Below are 22,803 nucleotides of genomic sequence, written 5' to 3'. Positions count from 1 at the left end.
TTAGGAAATGTTTTGTGATATGAGGGTGGAGAGGCATAAGCAAGACAATATTATAAATTGTTTTTAAAAGTGAGACAGTATATAATATTTAAAATTACTGATACGCAACTCAGCAATGAAACAATTTCTGCTTTTAGAGCAGGCTAAAAATAGTTAAAAAGTCAGAGCAGTGTTCCATTAGTGGATCATACCCTTCCTCTGAGTCTTGCTCTCCAAGTACAGCCATGTTGCAAATTCCTCTGCCCATTTTAGCTGGCCAGGAAGATCTTGTATGTCTCTAACCCACAGTGATATGCTGTAAACTTCTAAATTTCTCTTCCTGATTGTAGAAGGAAAGATTATATAAAACATGGGAGTGACAGCTTTTTTTCTTTGCAATATGAAATTGAGAATGTATTGGGAAAAAGAGCTTTTTATTCCTTTGAAATTGCTGAGTACCTGCCCTTTGCTGTGAGATCTTCCTTACAAGAATGCTTATTTAGGAAGGTACATTTTAAAAGAACTGTTTGTTGCAAACAGCAGCACTCTGCTTTTGGAGTTTATATTTCCTGGCCTAAAGTAGTATAATCAGGATTGACATTAATATGTTCATCCTGAACAGCAGTGTGGTGATTTTTGGGTGAATGGTACTGTGGAGAAGGGATGGTATCTCTATAAAATATCCATTTGTCATGGAACAAAGATCTCTGCCATGCCAAGTCTAGCCCAGTGAAGGAAGATGCAGTAACTTAGGGGTTTTTGTACTTAAGAGTTAGTGAAATTAGAGAGGGGGCAAAGAGGGAAGGTGAGAAGCTACTCACATTTTACAACAAGGCACAAAGATGAAAGTCCAGATGGACAGAATGATGATGCATGTAAAACGAAATTCACCTACTCACACTGAACTGAACCTTTCTTCGCTGATGAATAAGTACAGGAAAGAAGTCTGTAACTGAAAATTAAGATTGAGAGCAAAAATAACATCTTGGAGTTCTTTCTTCATCCTTTGGTCCTGCAGTGGGGCTGCAGTGTGGATGAGTGTTGTTTGTACCTGGCATGCAGCTCTGCCCCACATCACTGCCAGGAGCACTTCATGAGAGAATGGTGCACTGCTGAACAGTGAACATCCCATGAAGTTATTTCAAACTTGGAATTAATGGCATCTGAATGCAGAGCTAGCAGCCACGAAAGATTGTCTTGTAATTCCATTTCTGGATGCTAAGCCTGTATTGAAATTGGACACCCTTTTCTTCTACAGTAATTATGATTGGTGATGTGAGAACTCATCTTCATAAAGGGCTTTGGAGATGAAAGGCATTGTGTATAATAATAATAATGATGCATGTTTCTGACTTGAAAAACAAATTTGTGTCAAAATGCATCCTCCTCAGCAAAGAACAGCAGCAGAATATTAGCAATGGTTACTTTAATCATTTAGATACTTTCATTCAGCTGCCTTCTGTTATCCAGAACTAATTAAATCTCTGATGCCAGAAGCAGAACTTTTTACCTTCTATTAAATTTTATATTAGTTCTGCTAGTTTGCTATGATGTTTTTATTACAGAGACTATCTAGTGGAATCTGATTTAGTTTAGCACAGAAGTTTTTTCTAAAATTACTTTCTGGGCTTCACCAGTGAGTAAAACTAGAAACAGAACAAGCCTGAGAGGTGTCTTTTAAAGATTTGCTGGTGAGAATTAGTGTCCTGTTCATTTCTTCTGCAAATAAATCCTGGAAATAATGAAGTGTTGGTTGTGTGTTTTAATTGCAGTTCCTGTATGCTGATGTTGCTGGCTGGCTGACTCACCAGATGGAGCTGTAGGCTTGTTATTCTTCCTGGAGAGTCCTCCCTGAATCCCTGAACTGTGCTGCTCTGTGAATCCAGTGTATTCTTACCCCTGAAAAAGACAAGCCACCAGAATGACTTGGCAATCTCTGGTAGAGAATAATAAGAATCCATTTATTTTGGCATCTTGCAGGAGATCACAGCATTCAGACTGTTGTATTCACTCTGTGGCATTGCAGAATTCTTCTGAGGCAGCTGAAACTTGATTGGGAAAGGCTGCATCATGGGAAAAAAAAAAAAAACAAACAAACAACTGAGAAGCAAAGTTCTTGATCATGTCAAAACCAGAATTCTGGGCAGTGTGTGGAGTCTGAGCCGTTGTGCACAGAGAGGCTGAGGTGCAGCTGCACAGCTTTGGGCTGGGATGCTGAGCAGAACCTCTCGGCCAGGCGTGGGCAGGGTGAGCACCTGAAGCTGCAAAGGCTGGACCAGTTCAGGAGCTGGTTTGGCTGGGTCTGTTGCAGTGCCAGGCTTTGATGAGTGCTTGAGCTCAGAAAGGAGCAGCCGTGGATCAGGCTGAGTGCAGGTGCCACTTCACTCCTGGTGATGTCTCTGGTTCCTCCTCAGAGCAGGGCACTGCTTGGGGCTGAGCTGGGCTTCCCTTAATTCCCAGAGTCTGCCAGGGGCTGTGTTTTGGGTTTGTGCTGAGCACAGTGATGATCTTGCAGAGATGTTTTTGTTACTGCTGAGCAGGGCTGACACAGCTGAGGCCTTTTTGGCTGGCGGGGGTGAGAAAATGGGATGGCCAAGGAGCCAAATGGTAGCCCAGGCCATTTGGCAGCATGCTCAGCATGCTCAGCCTGCAGGGCTGGTGCTGGTCCTGCTCTGCCAGAGCTGCCCGAGCACACCCACTGCCCACTGCAGGAGCTCATGCTTCTCTTTGCTTTTCACACATGGCTTTTGCTTTTCCTGTTAGAATGTCTCATGCCATTAGCATGAACCTTGGGATTCGGTCCCAGTCCTGCTTGGTGCGCAGTGAGCAAGTGTTGGACAAAGCTTTTTTTTTGACTTAAGAGATGGGACAACTGAGGGGTGTTTTAAAAACTTTTGGTTTATATTTCGTTTCATGAAAAGGGTGAGACAATACAGGTGTTATAATTCATGCCATCACAATCAAAAGTTAACTATTCCTTAATCACAGTAAGCATTTCTTGGCTATTCAGCTTTAGCTGCACTATGCTGTAAATGCTTTAATCATCTGAAATTACTTTTTGTGGGTCTTACTACAATGTATTTTTTATAGTTCTATTTTTAACCGTTTAGTCTTTTTTGCGAGGCTATCTTTTGAAACTTTTTCTAGTTCAATTTCTCTCTCAACAATATCTTCCTTATTCTATGGTATTTCTAAGTTAGTATTTCTTATTTTAAAGTTTGCAGACATGTATACTGTGTGAGGTTTTTGTTAGGTTTTGAGAATTTTCTACAGATCCATTTCCCTGTGTGGGTTTGGCTCTGGCTGTGGGCTGAGGATGGAATTGTTCAGCTCAGAGAGAGCAGCTGAGCTCTGAACAGGTCCAGCATCAGTCCCACCCTGGTAGGGAGGGTTCATTCTGAGAACACTCTATCCTTGCCAACTCTTTTTGTTTTTTCCTGTGCTTCATTAACAATACAAAAATCAAATTTTTGGGAGGGGACTGCAGCACAGAGCATGTCTGCTTTGCTGCAGAAAGGACTGTGAGCAGGCAAGCAGCTACAGGGTGAGGAAGAATGTTTTTGTAGATAAGGAATCTGAATGTCTGAGATTTGGGTTCATTCCTGGCATCTCTTAGGCTGCTCTCCTGGCTTATGGACAAGAAGTTTTAAGCCACAAGCTAAATACAGCTTCTGGTTTTTTCATTCAGAAATTGGTTTGGTATTATTTCTCTGTGTGGGTTATACAGATAAATATAATAGTAGCAGTTAATATGTGACAGTTAATACAGAGGATTGATTGTTTAAGTACTTGGGAGAAGCTACATCAAGATTTTTATGTTTTATGTGACAGCTGATTACTTGAAATGAGATTCTTTCCATAGGCCTGCACTGACAACAACAGCTTTTGGAAATATTACATGAAAAAAAAAAATGAACAGAAACTGAGCTTTGGTGGATGCACACAATTCTGAAGGCATTTAAAGAAGGGAGTAAAGAGGTAGCAAGGACTCAGGGATTACCAGCACTCAGCTTGTTCTGCTCTCCAGCTGTTCTCCCTGCTGCCACCAGCTGTGGTGTCACTCTGGACAAGGCTCTCTTGGAGAGTACCCACACAGGGTGGTATTCCTGTCTGACAAAAATAATACCAAAATCGTTGTTCAGTTCCTGCTCCTTCAGGACTTTGAGTCCTTCACGGCTTGTTCAGTTTAGGTCTAAACCAAAAATAGATTTACTACATGTAAGTAAGCAAAATTATGCTTAGAATAATTGCAATAGTTGGGAGTTTGGTTTCCTGTATTTGTGAGACTATCATTAACTGCTTTGACAAAAAGAGGAAGTTAATTAAAGATTATCAGTGCCACTGATAATGATGATGATAGAGAAAAAATACCATATTGGAAGCAAATTATTCGATAACAGTCTGTACTAAAAAATGTACTAAGAATATTTCCTGACTGGCTGAGGAGAAAAAAATCTTATAGAAAGAACATGGTGTTTTGTTTTCTTCCATAAAAACAGAGTCATTTCTGAGATGGTGTGCTGGTTTTATGTTGGATGCCTGAGGTGTGGGCTGGAGGAAAGGAGGAAGGGGAGCTGACACACACACTGTAGTGTGAAACACAGTGCATGATTTAGTTTAGACATTCCTTGGAGTATTTGGAAAGGAGAGCACTTTTGGAAATGCTGATTTCTAATTTTTGGAGTATTTGGAAAGGAGAGCACTTCTAAGAATGCTGATTTCTCATTTTTGGCTGAGCAAAACACAAGGAAGGAAAGCACCTTCCAGGGAATGTCAGATGCCAGAGTTTCAGGCCAGGACGTGGCAGGAGCAGCTGTGCTGAGCTCAGCCTCAGTGCCATGGTGCAGCTGCTGGGGTGTTTGTGTGAAGGGTGAAATGTCCCCATCACTGCTGCCCCTCATCATCCAGGGCACCCCAAGGGCCAGCACAGCACCCCACGTCACATCTGGTGGCACCTCTTTTCTGTACCCCACCAGGGGAATGGCCAGAATGGAATGCAAACCATTCTGAGCCTTGCAGTCACAGGGAAAGTCAGACAGAATGGGTTTGGAATCTCTTCCACAGGAAATATTTTCCTGAGGAAGTCTGGGACTGGCATGGCAGGAACACACACGTGTCCCTGTGCTGCCTCAAACAAACATTTTGTTTTCATAGCTGTGACAAGCTCAGTGTGGTATCTTAACCTTCCTAAAAGCTGAGATGCTTTCTGATTAATGTATTTAGCCTAACACCATTTGCAAATCACTTGAAAGTGTATGTGGTCTTGAGACACTGAAATCATGATATTTTCATCACTATCATCTTGCTTTGGCAAGGAAGAATATCATATTTGAGATTTTTGATTTTATCATGTATTCATGATACATGAATACATCTTAGGCATAAATGCCCTAGACCTAAACTCATTATTTTTCTTTTTGTTGGTTGGTTTTGTTGTTGTTCCACGGCTAGAAATCAGTCTGGCCAAGGTCTTGTGTTTAAAACAAGCAAATGTTCCGTATTCAACATTTCACACAAGTAGTAGTTTACAATGAATTTAAAGCAAATGCAAACATGTGTTAGGTGGTTTTTCCCAAGAGTTAAAAATGTGAGAAAGAGCACATCAAAAATTATGATGTGCAACGTTCTCTCTGTTTAATTTAAAAACACATTCCAAACAAACTATTTTTAAGGAAAAGTAAACACAATAACTTCTCATCTTGAAGTGAAGCTGTTCTCTGTTTCTTTCTGTGTATTTGTGGAACAAAATGTAGAGCTCCTTTTTTTGGAAAGGAGAGAAAAAAAGCTACCCTAACCCTAATCATTTCCCTGCAGAGACTGAAAAGCAGAATTACTGAGCTACAGTTTCTAGATTTACTCACTTTATACAGCCAGCAAAGTGAAGAGGAATAACAACAGCAAAATGTAAAAAGTCTGAAAAACCTTTGGAAAAGACAATAACCAAAGTTTCAGATATGGATGCAGGCAGAAGCAGGTTTTAATAACACCATTGTTAGGAAAAGTGCAGAAAGGCTTGTCAGGTTGCAATTCATTATAGCCTTGTCTATCACCTTTTGTTGCCAGGCTCCAAAATGAGGTAGATAAGTGAAGTTTTTGCATAACAGTTGTAAAATATTGTCACTAAGCCACCCCCACACACCCATTTTATTTCACACTGACAAAAGCTGAGATGAATGAGTTGCCTGGCCCTTCCCACTGTGTATAGTCATTGGCTGGCTTGGTTCTAAAAGGGATTTTAAAAAGGGGAATAATGTGCCTTTGCCCAGGATCTGAGGCTGTCAGGGTGCTGAAAAGCTGATCTGTGACCATGCAGATCCCTTGGGCTGTGTGTGCTGTCTGTGTCCTGACACAAATCACATCTCACTCTGTGCAAGGGTGGCAGATGTTTAAAAATGATGCTACAGAAATCATTCCTGAGATCACTGAAAATACAGAAACACCAGTGGAGCCAACTTTCAGCAACAACAACACCATGAATCAGGCAAAACATGGAGGAAGATACATACAACAAGCTCCGGACCTTAATGGTAAGAAAAATTATCATTATTGCTGTTTTGGATCTTAACAGACAATTTGTAAAAGAATATTTGGTATCATCTCTGTTTGTTTATTAACTTTAGGTGTGGCCCAGCTGCTTTAAGTGATAGATATTTACATCTACTGTTGAAGAAGTATGAATATAAAGATTAGAAAGAATATATTGGAGTTTACTGATGCAAACATCAAAATGATGAACATTGCTACTCTGCCCAGCTGCTCTCTGCAGACAACTCCAATGCATAAAACCTGCAGTAGATATTACTTAGCAATTCTCTGTGTTTTGTGAGGAAATATCACAAGTTATCTCTCCCTCTTTAATATTAGGATGGGGGAATGGGTTGACAGTGGAGACAATAATATAAATTTCTAGTATTTAGGAACATCCACACCAATTGTGACTAGAATCACACACCAAAAGTGGCACATTGAGGTTGTGTTCAGCTAAATGAGAGAAGTGTGCTGCTCATTGTCCTTTGCTAACAGACAGATCTTCAGCCAGGTTCCAGCAGCCAAAAATGCCTCAAGATACCCTGTCACTTGACCAAGTGTCTAACTTTAGCAGTGATGCAAGTCTTTGGAGGAGAGACAGAAGATTGAAAGCTAACACCAAACAGAGAAAGGTAGCTTTAAAAAAGTTCTCCGCTGGAAAACAGGGCAAGCTTGGTCCTCCAGACACAGCACAGAGCAACACAGGCACAGATCAAACTGAGAATTTCCACTTTGTGCATGGCAGATCTTAGCCAGCCTCCTTTTTCTGGGGACAGCTGGAAAGCAATTGTGAATTTCTGCTGCAGCTGTCATTAAGGCATTTAAAACCATAGGGTTATCAATATTTTAAAAGAAAGGAAAGGCTTTTGAGAGTGTTTCTCATATTCCTAGGAGGGGGAGCACTCTGTTGCTCCCAGGCAGCCCCACCAACCACCAGGTCAGAGCAGGTTGATTTTCTCCTCACATCTCAATACTTTCATTTTTTAGGCTCTTCCTACTCTGACATAGCTGGGAACCTGCCCCACTGACAGCTGCATGTTTTTCAAAGTGGAAAGCACATTAACTTAAGAAACCAAAGACTGAAGGAGACTGGGCAGTTGTTTAAGCTACACAATGGTTTTGTATACTTATTTTGGCATCTTTAACATAAGGAACCAAAATTCTGATCCAAAGTGGCCAGACCTTTCTGGAACACATGCACCAGACCACGAGTGACTTTGCACCTGCACACTCACAGGACAGGACATAAATGCAAATATCACCTACAGAACTGCCTGGATATTTAACTGCCTGTGTATTATGGAGGTACAATACACCTCATTCAACACATTTTTTTATTGACAGACAGAATTTTCTTAGATGCTTAGGGGAACTGGCAGAGTTCGACTGAAGTGCATGTGGAGTTCAGTTGTATTTTTGTTACAGCTGGCAAAGATTGCTTAATTTCATTAATGCAGTCCTTCAAACTTTTAAGAAATGAAATCTTGCTAGCTGTACTTTGGCAAATATAAGTAGACTTTAAGAAATATAAATCTGAGCAGTGAAAATCCTGTTTCTGTACTTCACAGGAAAACAAAAAATTAAAATGCCTGTACAAATACTGTTCTGTCACTGATACTTCAGGGTGAGAATTCCTTTTTGCTGAACTAAGCCTTTTCCACAGTGAGGAGAATGGGCCTAACAGGCACAGCCTTCTCTGTGAACTGACCTTTGAAGGCTTCCACCACAAACAGTTTTCCTGAGTTAAATCTGTCCTTTTGACTAAGAACATTCATGTAGATGAATAACTAATGTAGATTAATAACTTCTAGATGAAGTTATTAATGAAGTTATTTATATAAGCACTTAAAAATCAAATCTTCCCAGCAATCAATTAACCAAGGGTGTCATTTGGGAAGAGCCACTTTTGAGAAAAGTTATGTTCCTACAACTGGAAAGTTTCTAAACACTTAATGCTAAGAAATCTTGTCTTTTCTAGTGCTTCATTTTCCTAGAGTTATCCATTGAGAAAAAGGAGAGGAAAAAATCTGTAAGGTTCCTAATAGCCAGAAGATCCCTCTCTCAGGGGAACTATGTGGAATTTCCACAGAGAGCAGGAAACTTGGAAAAGCTGCTGCCTGAATAGTGGGAATTCCTTAGTGCTGCTGTTACCTGTGATTTCTCTAACCTGGAACACATCTTGCAAGCTAAAAGCCGTTTAAGGGACACTTTTTTGTTGTTTTTGTTGCAAAAAGATTTAAATCTGGAGTCAACATCTGAAGTCAATAGAGTTAAACTAGAGCACTGGGGGAAATGGAGCCAGGAGAATATTGCCAAAAATTCCCAGCTGCTCTATTTCCCCCCTGCACAGCACTGACCTGAAATGTACCTGGTGGCTTTTATTCACCAATTTTCACATTGTTATTCAAAGATCTTACTACTGGAGTAGCTGAATAGTCAGGAGCTGCATGAATGAGCCTGTTGAGATATTTCTTCTGAAAATCTGCTGTTCAAGTCATTCAGCTTGTGTCTAGCTCAGAGAGAAATCTGCTACAGGAACTGTTGTGGTTTGACACTGACCCAACACCAGGCACCCACAAAAGCCACTCACTCACACTCCCCTGCACAGCTGGGCAGAGGAGAGGAAAATTTTTAAAAAATCTGTCAGATTATAGCACTTATGGTCTGCTAAGAGAGTGAGATAAACTGAGCTGGAGGTAGCTGGAGGTTTGGAGGTTTGAGATATGGACCAGGAGAAAAACACTCCAAGGGCAAAACAGGCTTGGCTTAGAGGTACAAAATGACTTTATTACTAACAGAATCAGAGGAGGATAATGAGAAGTAAAATAAGCCCTTAGAAACACCTTTATTGCCCCAAACTGTTCCTCCTTCTACCAACAGCACAGGCAGACAGGGCGTGGGGGATTGCTGGGTGAAAAACAGGCTTGGCTTAGAGGTACAGAGTGACTTTATTACTACCAAAATCAGAGGAGGATAATGAGAAGTAAAATAAGCCCTTAAAAACACCTTTATTCCCTCAAAGTGCTCCTTCCCACCCACAGGGCAGTGTAGAGGGGGATGGTGGGTGCTTTCTCAGAGCTGGCAGGGAAAGAGCCTGGAAAGAAGGAAAAAACAGGAACAAATGAAAGAACGGGAATGAAGGAAAGAACGGGAATGAAGGAAAGAACGGGAATGAAGGATTACAGGAATAAAAGAACAGGATTTAAGGAAAAAGCAGGAAAGAAGAAAAGAACAGGATTTAAGGAAAGAGCAGGAATCAAGGAAAGAACAGGAAAGAAGAAAAGAGCAAGAAAGAAAGCAAGAACACGATTTAAGGCAAGAGCAGGATTTAAGGCAAGCGCAGGAAAGAAGGAAAGAACAGGAATTAAGGCAAGAACAGGAATTAAGGAAAAAGCAAGACTTAAGGCAGGAGCAGGAAAGAAGGAAAGAACAGGATTTAAGAGCGGGAACTAAGGCAAGAACAGTAAAGAAGGAAAGAACAGGAAAGAACGGGATTTAAGGAAAGAACAGGAATTTAGGAAAGATCAGGATTTAAGGCAAGAACAGGATTTAGGGAAATAGCAGGATTTAAGGCAAGAACAGGAAGGAAGGCAGAGCAGGAGCAAGGCAGGGCAGGATTTTAGGCAGGAACAGGATGGAAGGAAAGAGCAGCATGTAAGGCAGGAGCAGGAGGAAGGCAGGATCAGGATTTAGGGAAAGAGCATCATTTAGGGCCAGAGCAGGTGGAAGGCAGAGAAGCATGTAAGGCAGGAGCAGGAGGAAGGCAGGAGCAGGAAAAAGGCAGGATCAGGATTTAGGGAAAGAGCATGATTTAAGGCAGGATCAGGATTTAGGGAAAGAGCAGCATTTAGGGCTGGAGCAGGAGGAAGGCAGGGCAGGATTTAAGGAAAGAGCAGGATTTAAGGAAAGAGCAGGATTGAAGGCAGGGCAGGATTGAAGGCAGGAGCAGGATTTAAGGAAAGAGCAGGATTGAGAAGGCAGGAGCAGGAGGAAGGCAGGGCAGGATTTAAGGCAGGAGCTGGATTTAAGGAAAGAGCAGGATTTAGGACAGGAGCAGGATTGAAGGCAGGAGCAGGATTTAAGGCAGGGCAGGATTTAAGGAAAGAGCAAGAGGAAGGCAGGAGCAGGATTTAAGGCAGGAGCAGGATTTAAGGAAAGGGCAGGATTTAGGACAGGAGCAGGATTGAAGGCAGGGCAGCGTTGCAGGCAGGGCAGGATTTAGGGCCGGAGCAGGATTTAAGGCAGGGCAGCGTTGCAGGCAGGGCAGGACTAACGCTCCCTGTTCGCAGATGCCGCCTTCAGCTGCCGGGAGGTGCGCACCACGCGGTTCCTGACGGACGGGCCGTGCCGCAGCCTGAAGCCGGTGAAGGAGCTGCTGTGCTCGGGGCAGTGCGAGCCCGCGCACCTCCTGCCCAACTCCATCGGCCGCGGCAAGTGGTGGCGGCAGGGCGCGCTGGATTTCCGCTGCATCCCCGCGCACAGCCGCACCCAGCGCGTCCCCATGGCCTGTCCGCAGCAGGAGACGCGGACTTACAAATTCCGGGCGGCCACGTCCTGCAAGTGCAAGCGCTACACCCGCTACCACAACCAGTCCGAGCTCAAGGACTTCGGCAAGGACGGCGCCCGGCCCCAGAAGAACAAGAAGCCGCATCTCGGCCGAGCCAGGAGCGGCAAATCCAACCAGCCCGAGCTGGAAAACGCTTACTAGCGGCCGGCTCGGCCACGGACAGCGGCTCCCGATGGTCCCCGAACCGCCCAAAGGCTCTCAGAGGCCACAGCGCCATGTTCTGACTGCAGTAGGTTCCAATTCCTTCTGCTAAGCTGGGTCCAAGGCTCACATAGGCAAAAAATCGATCGGATTGTAGCACTTCTGGTCTGATAAGAGAACGAGACCAAGGCAGCCGGAGGCACCCCCGAGGTCCGGGCAGTTTGTCTGTGTGTCCTGCCGAGCAGGAGGCACAGGAGGGTGAAGCTGTCCTGGGGACAATCACGCTTTGCTAGGAACCATTCCGCTCTCTTGATGTGAAAAGAATATTGAGATCCCTTTCCTGGACGAGGATGAAATTAGGGAAGCACCAGCAGGGTCAGCACTCTCTGAAGGAGCCCTACAAGTTTGGGGTAGCAGGGATTTCAAGTTATGGTGAAGGAAGTCAAATTGTTGGGAAATTAACACGCGATCAGATGTCCTCATGCTCCAGGTGTTTCCTCTCAAGCACAGAAATCAAAATATGACACTGGTGTTCTCAAAAGAGAAGTATTTCATACTAATCTATTTCATACTTTCTACAAATCTATTTCATACTTTTAATTAAAATATTATGGGGTCGACAAATTCAAAGCTGAGATTTGGCTACTGAAACCATATTGATTGAAGAGCAATGATTTGTTTTAGGGACAATTCAACAAATCCTCCTAAGCGGAGCAGATTTATGAAAAAATATGCTCCTCCCAAACCAGATAACCTCACTGATGTTTGTCCTGTAAACAGCTGACAGTATGCATAGTTTAACATAGACTATACTGATTATTCCTTATTTCCTAGAACATGTTTGACTTTAATATCAGCTTAGATACATCCATTTACATTTTCAGTTCTGTAGAGTTTGGAGTATCTGGCCACACACTCTGTAGCACTAAAACTGTGCAAACCAAGCTCTGTCAGTAAGGTGGTGGTTCTGCATTAAAGGTGAGCCTCTGCTAAGTCATGAATTCCTCTAGAAAAATCTTTAGGACATGCAGCTTTGATAAGTCTTTAGTTTGGCAGCAACCTTCCTTTACTTAGCTTCTCAACACTCAGACTAATGTTTGTGTTTTTACATTAAAGGATATTGTTAGAAAATGAATTGTCACATACTGTATACGTCCTGTAGAATTTATGCTGAAATAATATAAACTGTGGAAATTTGAAATGTTGATAGATTTTTCAGTTATTTTATGTGGGACCAGAACCTAGAGAGAAAAGGTATCATTTCAGAGAATGAATTACGTATTTATTTTTTTCCAGAGAATTATTTATGCAATGTTTTAACATGTAGAGAACAAGAAGTAATACTGCTTTAAAAATATTTGTCTGTTATTTTTAATTTTAAATACATTGTTAATAAAGTAGAAACAATAATTAATTATAGAAAGACTCATTGATTTTCAGTTACAGTATAAAGCTGATTTCCTGCAAAGCCAGGGATTTACAGAACAGTGAGGGTGTCAAGTCCAATTTCTGTGATTAAAAATGTTGAGATCCTTAATTCTACCAACCTACACATCCCTAAAGAACCTCCATCCTGGAACTCCTTGCTCTGGTACAGGAAATTCCTCATGGAAAAGTTCTTCCTGGGCAGATGAGTAGCTCAGAATTATTTCCATATTCTCATTTCTGCTTCCCCCAGACATTTCCTGATTTGTGTGTTCACAAGTGGATAAAGCCACCAAAGGAAACAATAAATCTGTGAACTGCCAGTCAAGAGTTCTTGGTTGAAATCTGATTGCTTCAGATTTCTTGCATTGGAAAAAAAAAGAAAAACAGTGAGGAATCCCCTTGCAAGGACTGCCAAGCGACTGTTAAAAGTTTTTACAGTTTGGTATTGTAGTCCTATGCTCATTTTCATTTAATCTTTAAGAAACATTTTCCAATAAAGTCAGAGAAAACTGAGCTTGGGCTGCACATGTAGGTCTTTCAATGCAGATGTGAAGATGAGGAGCTTTTTCAAGACAACCAGTATAAAAGTTGTCCTTTCCTTACTGTGACTTGCTACATCACATAAAAACCCAAAATAAATCATTGTCACAACTGCAGCAACATTTCCAGACTTATCTTTGCCTTCATGAATTTGGCACTCGAGGTTTAATTTCCAGAATTCAGTATGAGCACTGCAAGCAGTGCTGAAGTGAGAAAAGCAGCTCAGCTCTCTGGCAAGCTGCTCCACAGGCTCTCAAGCATCTAAAGTCAATGAAATATTGGTTTTTAAATATTGACTCTGATCAGCCAGTGAAAGAGACTTGCTCCACTTCATCTCAGACCCCAGCCTGGGTTTCAGGTAATTCAGAAGCATCAGGCCTGCTTCAGGTGAACCAGGAATGTCTTTCTCCCAAATATTTCTCTGACCCCAAAAAACATGTCCCACACAGTTATTGTCTGCCAAAAGCGTCCGTGTCTCCTGCTGCTAAACTCAGAATCTTGCGTTTTCCTGACTCACAATGTCAGGATTCATTCTTTGCAAGTCATAAAAGCTTTTACAAGAATCCCAGTCGGTGAAGAGTCCTTTTATGCTGTATTTCCTCTCAACACCCCTCCTGTTTGCAGTGGCCTCTCACTGCTTTGAGCACAGCTCAAAGGTGGATGAGATGAGCAGCCTGAAGACATGAGCAGCCTTCTGTAATCTTCCTCCTGAAACAGTCACCCCCAACCACCACTTTTGCAGTTTATGTTATCAGGAGAGGAACAGGAAATAGTGTTTTGTTAACAGCTAGAAAAATCAAAATATAGGATGTTTCAGAGATAGACTGCCACATTCTCCTCCACCACCACATCCATGTGGGTTCTTTCAGACAGAGAATTTGGGATTGTTTATTCATTTATTTAGTTATTTTTGCAATCACCCCCTATTTTTTAACCTCTAATATAGGTGTGCATAACCTGAGAGGAGAAAGCATCCCTAAGTGTGGGTTTGAAAAAGTGTCTGTAGGAAATTTGAGTTTCTCTTTTACACAAAATTATATACTTTCTTTTCAAAGAATGGACAGTGATCTGCTGGGTGCTCCTTCTACAAAATCAGATTAGATTGGATTATTAAATTAGATAGTTTGTCTTTGGAATTGTAAACTCTTCAAAAGAGAGTGAACGTCCTCATTGTCATTTTTGCAATAAAACAGCACAATTTTGCATTGTTTAGGTATCAGGAGTAACAGGTCACAGTTTTTACCCTCCCTTGGCTGGAGGCAGCTGCCCAGAACTGGGCAATGCCATAATGGGCAGTCCTCAGAAAAGAAATCAAGTCACTTTTTTTTCAGACAGAATCCATGATTTCTCTAAATCTGCTTTTCTACCCCATTTTCATTTCCAACAATTTGTGAAGACCATGGCACATTCTCTACAATACACTCACTGGCTTAAAATAGTCACTGTGCTCACTTCATTCCTTTTTCTGGCAAAAATAGAATTCTGCTGTAATTCAGTGAAAAATAAATCTACCAGCAGAAGAAGGATCCTGCTGGTATCCACAAGGCCCCAAAGATTTGCACAAGGTTCATCTTTTTAATTAGAAATTGCACAATAAAGAGCATAACTTTATCCAGTGAGCTCCTAGGCCCAGAAAACACATCACATGTGTGTTCTGCAAGTGTGGTTGAGAAAATCAGCATTGTGAAACACAGAAGGCATAAACATGTATTTTTTTAGCCATATGACATCAACTTATAATTAGCTTGTTTCACTCAAATTAGTGCAGCATATGGGCACACAGAACAACTTTTCTATAATAAACAGCCTGAAAAGCCTTAAACTATCATATAACATATTTATGTGTAGCTGGAGTTTGGATTGAACATGCTGTGCAGCTGGAACCTGAAATTTGATCTGGAACTCCCCTTGATGGGCCAGTAATGGAAGTCCACTTCTAAAATAACTCAGCATTAAAAATAAAGCCAGCAGAAATTGCAGAACTTGCAGCACATGCAGCCAAATGTCATTTAATTCCACAAAACACTGCAGCTGCTCCCTGCAGTCCTAGAGCCACCAAAGGAAAATTCAACTCCAGGTTTTTTCAAGGCATTGACATTTTTCTTCTCTGTGGAAACAGATTTTAAAACTGCATGCTGGAGAGTCAAGCAGCAGAGCTCCATGGACAAGGCTCATGATGCCTCGTTGCCATTTTATTGCATTGGGAATATGGGGCTTTGCTGTATTTTTTAGATTATTCACCAAAATGAATTTTACTCTGGGTGGAGTATAGCAAACACAGTCTCAAGATCCAAGGGAGGAAGTTATACTGATATTTCTGTCTCTGTTTTCTGATGCTGCACCCTGAACTGGTTATTTCTTTCAATCCTAAAAGCTTTCACTGTTCTTTCATGAGAGCAAGTTCTTACTGCAAAAAGAGGATAATAAAAACAAATCAGTAAAACCTGAATAGAGGTAAAGCTCATCAGCACATGCCCTGCTAATTCTGAAATGTAACAAACACAAAGAGAACCTTTAGAACACCTCACCTTTACCACATTACAGTGTACACATAAATTGAACACTTCCAGGATGGGGCAGCCACAGCTTCTCTGGGCAACCTGTCCCAGTGCCTCACCACCCTCCCAGTAAAGAATTTCTGCCTAAAATCTGAACCTCTTCCACTTTAAAACCATTGCCCCTGGCTCCCTGATGCCGAGGCCTGTCCATGTTTCTTCTAGGTCCTATTTAGGTGTTGGAAGTCTGCTCTAAGTTCTCTTGGAGCCATAAAAAATCCATTTTAGCCCTCCCAGGGGAGTGTGTGATGTGAATATATATATATATATATATATATATATTTTTTTTTTTTTTGCCCCATATTGGCCACTTAGATTACAGCTGATTCCAGTGGGCCTGTGGTGACACTTGGGAACTCACACTTCAGGTGGAAATGGTGAATTTTCTGATGAAGAAAGAACACATTGCTCTGTTCTTGGTGTCCATCATTTTCATCTCAAAGGGGAGTAGCCCCAAGTCCCTGAGTCCCAAATCCTTGAGTGAGTTACAAACCCAAAACCATGCATCTCCCCACTGAAACTCCCACCCCAGGATATTTGGAGCATTAACCCTAAGGCTCAAGCTTTCTAGTTCATGGCTTTCCAGGCAAATTAAATATACTCTCAAACCAAGCAATAACAGGGTATTTATTTCATGGTTATCAAGCCCCTAAATTAAACAATCATTATCATTCCCCCAACAATTTAATGCTTGCAGCATGAGGTTATTTCAATTAAGAAAACAGCTCAGCTCTGGCTAAATAAATAAGTGATGTCATTCTTCATTCAAACCTCCAGATTCTTTGGTGTAAAAATTTCCCTTAGGAGAGGTTTTGGGACACGGTGGCTCCTCTGAGACTATTTACATCTCTCCATTTCTCTAATCTCTTCTTCCTTCCTTCCTCCTTCTATTTCCTTCCCTTCACCATAAACTGGCCAGTGTTTAACTCTAATGCTTCCAGCCTGCCCAACATGCTTTTAGAATTGGGTGGTTGTTGGTTTGTTGTTTTGTTGGTTATAAAAAAACCAGAAATAAGGTTTAATTTAAGGTAATTACTTCCCCATTTGGAGAGTTCTGCTATTTGCAGGGCCTTATTTTTTTACCCTAGTCAAATTAGCAGGAGAAGTTAGTTTTAAAAGTGATAGTTTTCTCCTAAAATTGTTCTTCAGATTAAGGGTAGAGCTCAAAACCAGAAACTTCTCACTCATTTTGAATTTCTGCATGTCTAGAAACAAGAGTGGTGCCATCAGGAAATTATTGAGGGGAGGAAGAGGACAAACAATGACATAGACTTCCAGTGAAAATATGTATTTCAGCTGATCCCCAATTAGTGATGGACTTCCAAATAAATTAATCTTTAAATCAGAGGTGTCCAGAGTCCTCCTTGGAGTCAAAAATGGACCCATTGGAAAAGATACTTTTCTCTAGGACTGTTTTTATTTTTCAGCTGTAATCTCTAACATGGCATTGAGAACTCACAGTGAGTCATAAGGATTGAACTTGCACTTTGTGGAAATAAAAGTGTTAATAAATGCGAATATTCAGTGGAGCATTGTCACTAGAAGGAGTGGAATCCTTAGTGGGAAAATGGGCATAATTTCAGAATCCAAGCGTCACACCCTCAGACAGATCCCTTTCTTCTATTTGCTGTCTGAATAACCTGTAAGGATTTTAACTTCATTATTTTGGGGGGCTTGAACCCCAAAGGGACCAAGTCTGAGCTGGCAGTTTGCATGTGAGCAATAAACCCAGCCCACATCCAATTTCCTCAAATCTGCAATTCTGGTTTGGTCAGCAGTGCCATCACCCTGTATTTACTGAAAAACCTCACTATTATTTTGAAGTATGTGTTACATATAGACATGCCAAAGGATCTTGAATTCCCTTGTATTTCTCTGCAAACAGTGGAAATATAAATGCTAATATATATTTAGAGTGCAGATAAAATGACAGGCTAAGGGGTATTCATGCAAACGTTTTTTATGGGTGGTCTTTGGGGAAATTACATTTATGGCAAAACTTCTTTGGACCTGGCTCTTCAGGGAGACCTCACACACAAGTCTGGTGAAAGGCTGGTTCAGAAATATTGAAAAAAAATACAAAAAGCAAAACCCAAAAACCAGAAGTAAGAAGAAATTAATGCCCAAGAGATAACTGGAACTGATATGGGTTTCTGTGGAGCTGTACTGATTTTTGATATCTAGCTCCTAAGACAGTATTTAAAGGACAATCAGCCAGATTTCATTTATAAGGATATAAGTTTTAAAAGAAGTTTAAAAGTTCAAAATAAGATCTTCTATGTGTGAAAGGCCAAAAAAGCCACACTGATCATCCAGAAAACGAACCATATTTAGCAGTAAGAACAGAAGGATTCTTCACATCTGCAGCCAATGGCAATTTAAAATTAGTTAATTTTCAAAAATTTCCCTTTGAGTTACTGAGCAGTATATAGACATACTTAGCTCCAAGAAGCACATACATAAAGGATATAGATGTGAAAGAAATAAATGGAAGTAGAACAGGATAAATATATTGCAATTGTGTGGCAATGTCTTTGTTGAGGAAGGAAAGCTGTTGGAATATTGGTCAGGCAAATCAGAAAAGTTTAAATGGGTCTGAGTTACTGAGTCCATTTTGCCTGACTGACCAAAGCCTTGAGCCCTGTGCATGTTTGGTGTTTTTTGTCCTAAATTACAATATCTGGCAAGGAAAAAAATGGGGGTTGTCTTTGATCCTCAGTTAAAGCAGACTGAGAAAATCCCTTCATAATTGGTTAATAATTCATGGGGCTAAAATTGTTGTTGTAGCACGATCTGTGGGAACAACAGAGGAGAAACATTTCCTGCAGAAAGAATGCTGAAGTTTAATTACTCCACATCACACGAGGGAGAATTTCAATTTTTAGGGCCCTGTGTTCAGGCAGTTACTAGGTAGCCAGCTTGTAGTGGAATATTGATGCTTTATTCTAATCTGCTGTGCCAGAGAACAGCGCAGGGGCCTCATTCTCATGATGGGGTAGGAGGAATGCTGCTCATTTCTTAGGTCTTATCATCATGTACATTGCTATGCCAGGCAGTTTAATTAATAACTGTCGACATCTTGTCATTTATCATCACCCAAACAGGAGGTAAGGACCCTTCCATGTGCATGCTGTACAAATAAATTAAATTATCTCCCCCCAGTCTCACGGCTTTGCTGCTGTCACTCACTCGTGTTGTCCTTCCTGCAGTTCAAAGACTTGCATCTTATCTTGCTCCCAGGACTGGGCAGCTATTTCTGTCCTGTAAAATAAAAATACATGCCAGCCTGATGGATAATCAACAGTACTATTGCTGGGGAGAATTAAATTATTCAGTTCACCAGAAAACATTGAGCACTAGATTTTAAATGACAAACCATTCAATTATTAGCTTACTGAGTTCACCAGAAAAAGTTTATTTTAAATGTACTACAAGGAAGTACATTTTAATGTCTTCTAGATTTTAAATGTACTACAAGGGAGACTCTTTCATGAGCAAAGAAATCCAGAAACACCACAGTCAGATAATGGTGTCAAAATTAGCTTTTTCAGGGCACTATATTATTTTCATATCACAAAGCTAAATACCAACTAGTTAATGTAAGTAAATTGCTGATCTTTCTTTGGAATCACAGGCAGCACACAGGAACACTCTGGGTACTGTAGGAGATTTTGTTCCCAACAGTCAGGCTTAAAAAACTTTCTCTCTGTGAATGCTTTGATTAATAGCAATTTGTAGGAAATACCAATTTCAGATGAAATGAGAAGGGCAGTGGGATAGACACACTCCCAAACACAATGCATTTTTGGTAAATAAAAATAAAAAGTTTATTAGATGCCCTCTATCATCAGGGACTCAGCATGCCAGGGACAGCACACAGGGAAACAGGAGCCCTATAGATATCATTATTTAAGTTTAAAAAAATTTCAAACTGAAATCCACTTGCAATAGACTGAATTGTGAGAAATTTCCATGTTAATTTGTGATTGCAGACAGAGCTCTCTGTGTCTGTCCAGGACAAAGGTGGAGCATCTCTGTTCCACTCTGCAGCATCCCTGGCTGCCCCATCCGTGGCTCCAGGAGCTGCTGGACCTGCAGGGACCACAGAACCTCCACGCAGAAGAAGAATCACATTCAGCTGCAACTCTCTGAGGTATTTGTTAAAGCCACCAGGATGATTCAGGCCATGTTTCCATCAGGAAAACAGCTGAGAAAAAATGTGGCATATGGGAGTGCTGGAACCTTGGGTGCTGAGAATTTCAGATTTTCTGTGCTGCCAGGAGAACACTGCATTGACCTGAGGCTGTGCAGAAGCTTCCAAAATTGATTGATAGAACTTAGATTATGGGTGTGGAGTTTGGATAGAAGTGTGTAACATCACAGGGTGGAAAACTTAGAGTTTAAGAGTTTAGAATATAATAATATATATAGATCAAGATGGAGGTTTTAGCATGGAGCCTGGCCCTTCTTCCTCACCTTCTTCTCCACTTTCTTCTACACCTTCTTCTCCATGGGTTTGGGTGGTTTTGTGTAATTGGATAAAAAAGTCCATATCGCAGGCATGGGTGGTTGGTTATTGCCTTAAAAGTAAAAATAATTGAGGTGTCATTCTTAATTAGACAGTTTATCCTTAAAAGGCCTTGCAGAGAGAGACGACTCCATTTTTTAGTTTGTTAACATGAAGTGCTGTAGAACTCACACTTTGTGAGACTGTAACAGAGATAAGAACTAACAAACATCTTAGTCCAAACAAGAAATTCCATCTCACACTGTAATCCTGACCTTGGCAGAGAAAAGAAGCAAAAGAAGCAAAAGGAAAGAAGCAAAGGAATCCACAAGGCAGTGTGACCCTCTCAGGTGTCCCAGCTCTGTCCCCATGTGCAGGAGAGCTTCTGCAGCACTGGGGAAAATGTCTTCTTCAAACTCTACACCAAAATTTCATCAAGAGAAGACACAAACACCAGCCAGCACAGGGCTAAGTGCAAACAAGAAAACCCTGCACCTGTGAGATCCTCTTGTCTAAAATGTCACAGGGACAAAAAGCAGCAGGCAGGAGATGCAGCAGAGGACAGAGTTTTCACATGGCAGCCGGAGCAGCAGCCATGGCAGACCTCAGGTGTCAAAGAGCTGAGCTGGGAGTGCATTTTAATCATGAGATGTGGTAATTCTGGCCCCTTCTGGCTGCAGAAAATTGCCCTGTTTGGCTGGAGCCAAGCTGAAATAGCACGTTGGGCATGCATCAGGAAATTACCTCAGAATATAGGAAGCCTCAGCCTCTAGGTGATAAGTAAGGGCCCAACAAATTAATCTCCTCATCTGCATTCATCTTTGGATGCTGCTCTGTGCCAGGCCACAGTGTGTGGGCTGGAGCCTATTTTTTTTCATTTGTCTAAGTTAAATTGGTGGTTTGAGTTACTATGATACAAATGTTCTATTCTGTGCTGTCTGCATGGCAGATTGTTCTCACTGAAATAGGAAGAATTATCATGTCATATTTGACAGACCTGTGGACAAATGATTGTGAGCCTTCTTTTGTCAATATATCTTGAGTTATACATCACATTAGTCTGGTGAAGGGAATTAATGGACATCCTCTGTCTATTTTCCTTTAATGGCAAATATTTTTATTAATAATTGTAATTTAATTATTTATTATGCCATTCAGAATCTGCTCACTTCTACAGTCTAGCTATAAATTGCATTCCTCACTGTATTATTAAGACCTTTTAAGATCAAAAATCACATCTAAGTGAAATGGAAAAAAAGAGTTGCCTTAGACTCATGATTGAAACTTAGGTATGCTATTAAAAAAAGAAAAAAATCCAAAAAAACATTACTTCACATTACTTTATAGAGAACAACCCACCCTCCATTACAAAGAAATACATTTCTTTTTCCAAAATATGTCAGTAAATTTTGCTGTCCTCTGAATATTTCAGCAGCAGAAAGAACAGAATCATTCTGACTCTCCCTTTTTCCCTGACACACACAGACTCTACTGCAGACGTAAGGAGGACAGGCAAACCTTTCTTCTGCCTGTGTTCTATCTTCCTGGTGTTCATTTTAGAGACAGAAAATGGAGGATTTGGGTGTTTTCTCCAAACCTATTGTTTATTCTGAAAACTAAATGCTCTAAGGCACAGGAAGCCCAATTTGTGTGCAGAGTTTTTAGACTCTTCAATACATTCATGAATATGTGCTCAAGACACAAAGACCCCACAGATTACTGTGAGAAATAATCCTGCTACTTCAATATCAGTCCATAATGATTAATTTCTAACTATTTCTAATGATTAATTTAATTATAAAATCATGACAATGAGCAGAGGAGAATATATGTAATATAATTCATTTCCCAGCTCCTTTTCTTTGTTCTGCAGACAGTAGCTAACAATATATTCAATAACTCATCCCTGAATGGTGGTTACACATGACAGATGTACCAAAAGTTAATTTTCTGTTTCTCTGTACTTTCTAGAAAAGTGGAAATTATTCCTTTTGGATTAAATCTAAGGTATTCACTGATGGGAGCATAAGTGGTTTTTACAGGTACAAACACATGAATATTTCTATTGTAAGACTATTTTAGTTTAGTTTCTTCTACCCTTTCTATTTGGCAATAGATTTTTACTCCACAAACCATGGAACCAAATGCCTCTCAAATAAGAACACCCTGCCCATGGAAGGAAGCTTCCAGGCAAAAGTCTGGCAGATGACACAGGAGGAAAAAAAAGGGTTTTTTTGTGCCAGTGGGAATTGCAGGAGAGGCACTTTGTTGGAGAATTTTTCTGAAACATTCCCCAATATCTTACTCCAGCACTGAAATGCAGAGTGTGTGCATAGCTCTGCTTTGGACAAATACAGAATTACCTGCCTGAATTCTGCCTTTCCAGAATTTGGAAACCTGAGCTGGACTCCTTAGGTGAGCCAAATGCCTAAGAAGAAAGAGCAGCAGAGAGCAAATTCCTTAAGAGAAAGACCCTGTGCAGCATTAGCTCTGTTGGAAACCCAAAGATTGGAAAATCTACATTTACCTGTCATAATCCATGCAAAACCCCAAGCTCC

The 22,803-nt window shown here is 41.0% G+C and overlaps 2 protein-coding genes across 2 annotated transcripts in view; one reads left to right on the top strand and one right to left on the bottom strand.

The window, feature by feature from the left end:
• Window positions 1–6,136: 6,136 nt before the first annotated feature.
• Window positions 6,137–12,638, top strand: SOST (sclerostin). The gene is made up of 2 exons (XM_021532827.3): window positions 6,137–6,506; window positions 10,797–12,638. The coding sequence occupies exons 1-2, from the start codon at window positions 6,287–6,289 to the stop codon at window positions 11,213–11,215; spliced, it is 639 nt and encodes a 212-aa protein (XP_021388502.2). The 5' UTR covers window positions 6,137–6,286; the 3' UTR covers window positions 11,216–12,638.
• Window positions 12,639–15,460: 2,822 nt separating this feature from the next.
• LOC144247457 (uncharacterized) overlaps window positions 15,461–22,803 on the bottom strand; it is a 22,253-nt gene continuing 14,910 nt past the window's right edge. The window contains exons 4-6 of the mRNA XM_085561985.1: window positions 20,215–20,318; window positions 18,928–18,999; window positions 15,461–15,590 (exon numbers count right to left, since the gene is read on the bottom strand). Coding sequence (XP_085418111.1) covers window positions 15,572–15,590; window positions 18,928–18,999; window positions 20,215–20,318 — 195 coding nt within the window. The 3' untranslated portion in view covers window positions 15,461–15,571. The remainder of the gene's footprint in view (window positions 15,591–18,927; window positions 19,000–20,214; window positions 20,319–22,803) is intronic.

The sequence above is a fragment of the Lonchura striata genome, chromosome 27 (assembly GCF_050655825.1).
Source record: "Lonchura striata isolate lonStrDom1 chromosome 27, ASM5065582v1, whole genome shotgun sequence".
Taxonomy (NCBI): domain Eukaryota; kingdom Metazoa; phylum Chordata; class Aves; order Passeriformes; family Estrildidae; genus Lonchura; species Lonchura striata.
Note: the sequence above shows the minus strand (reverse complement) of the source record. Positions and strands in the feature narration are given on the sequence as shown.

Excerpts from the sequence above, each read along its gene's own strand:
- SOST (XM_021532827.3), top strand. The coding sequence starts at position 6,287 with ATGCAGATCCCTTGGGCTGTGTGTGCTGTCTGTGTCCTGACACAAATC. Across the intron at positions 6,507-10,796 it reads ACAAGCTCCGGACCTTAATG|ATGCCGCCTTCAGCTGCCGG; the intron begins GTAAGAAAAATT and ends CCCTGTTCGCAG.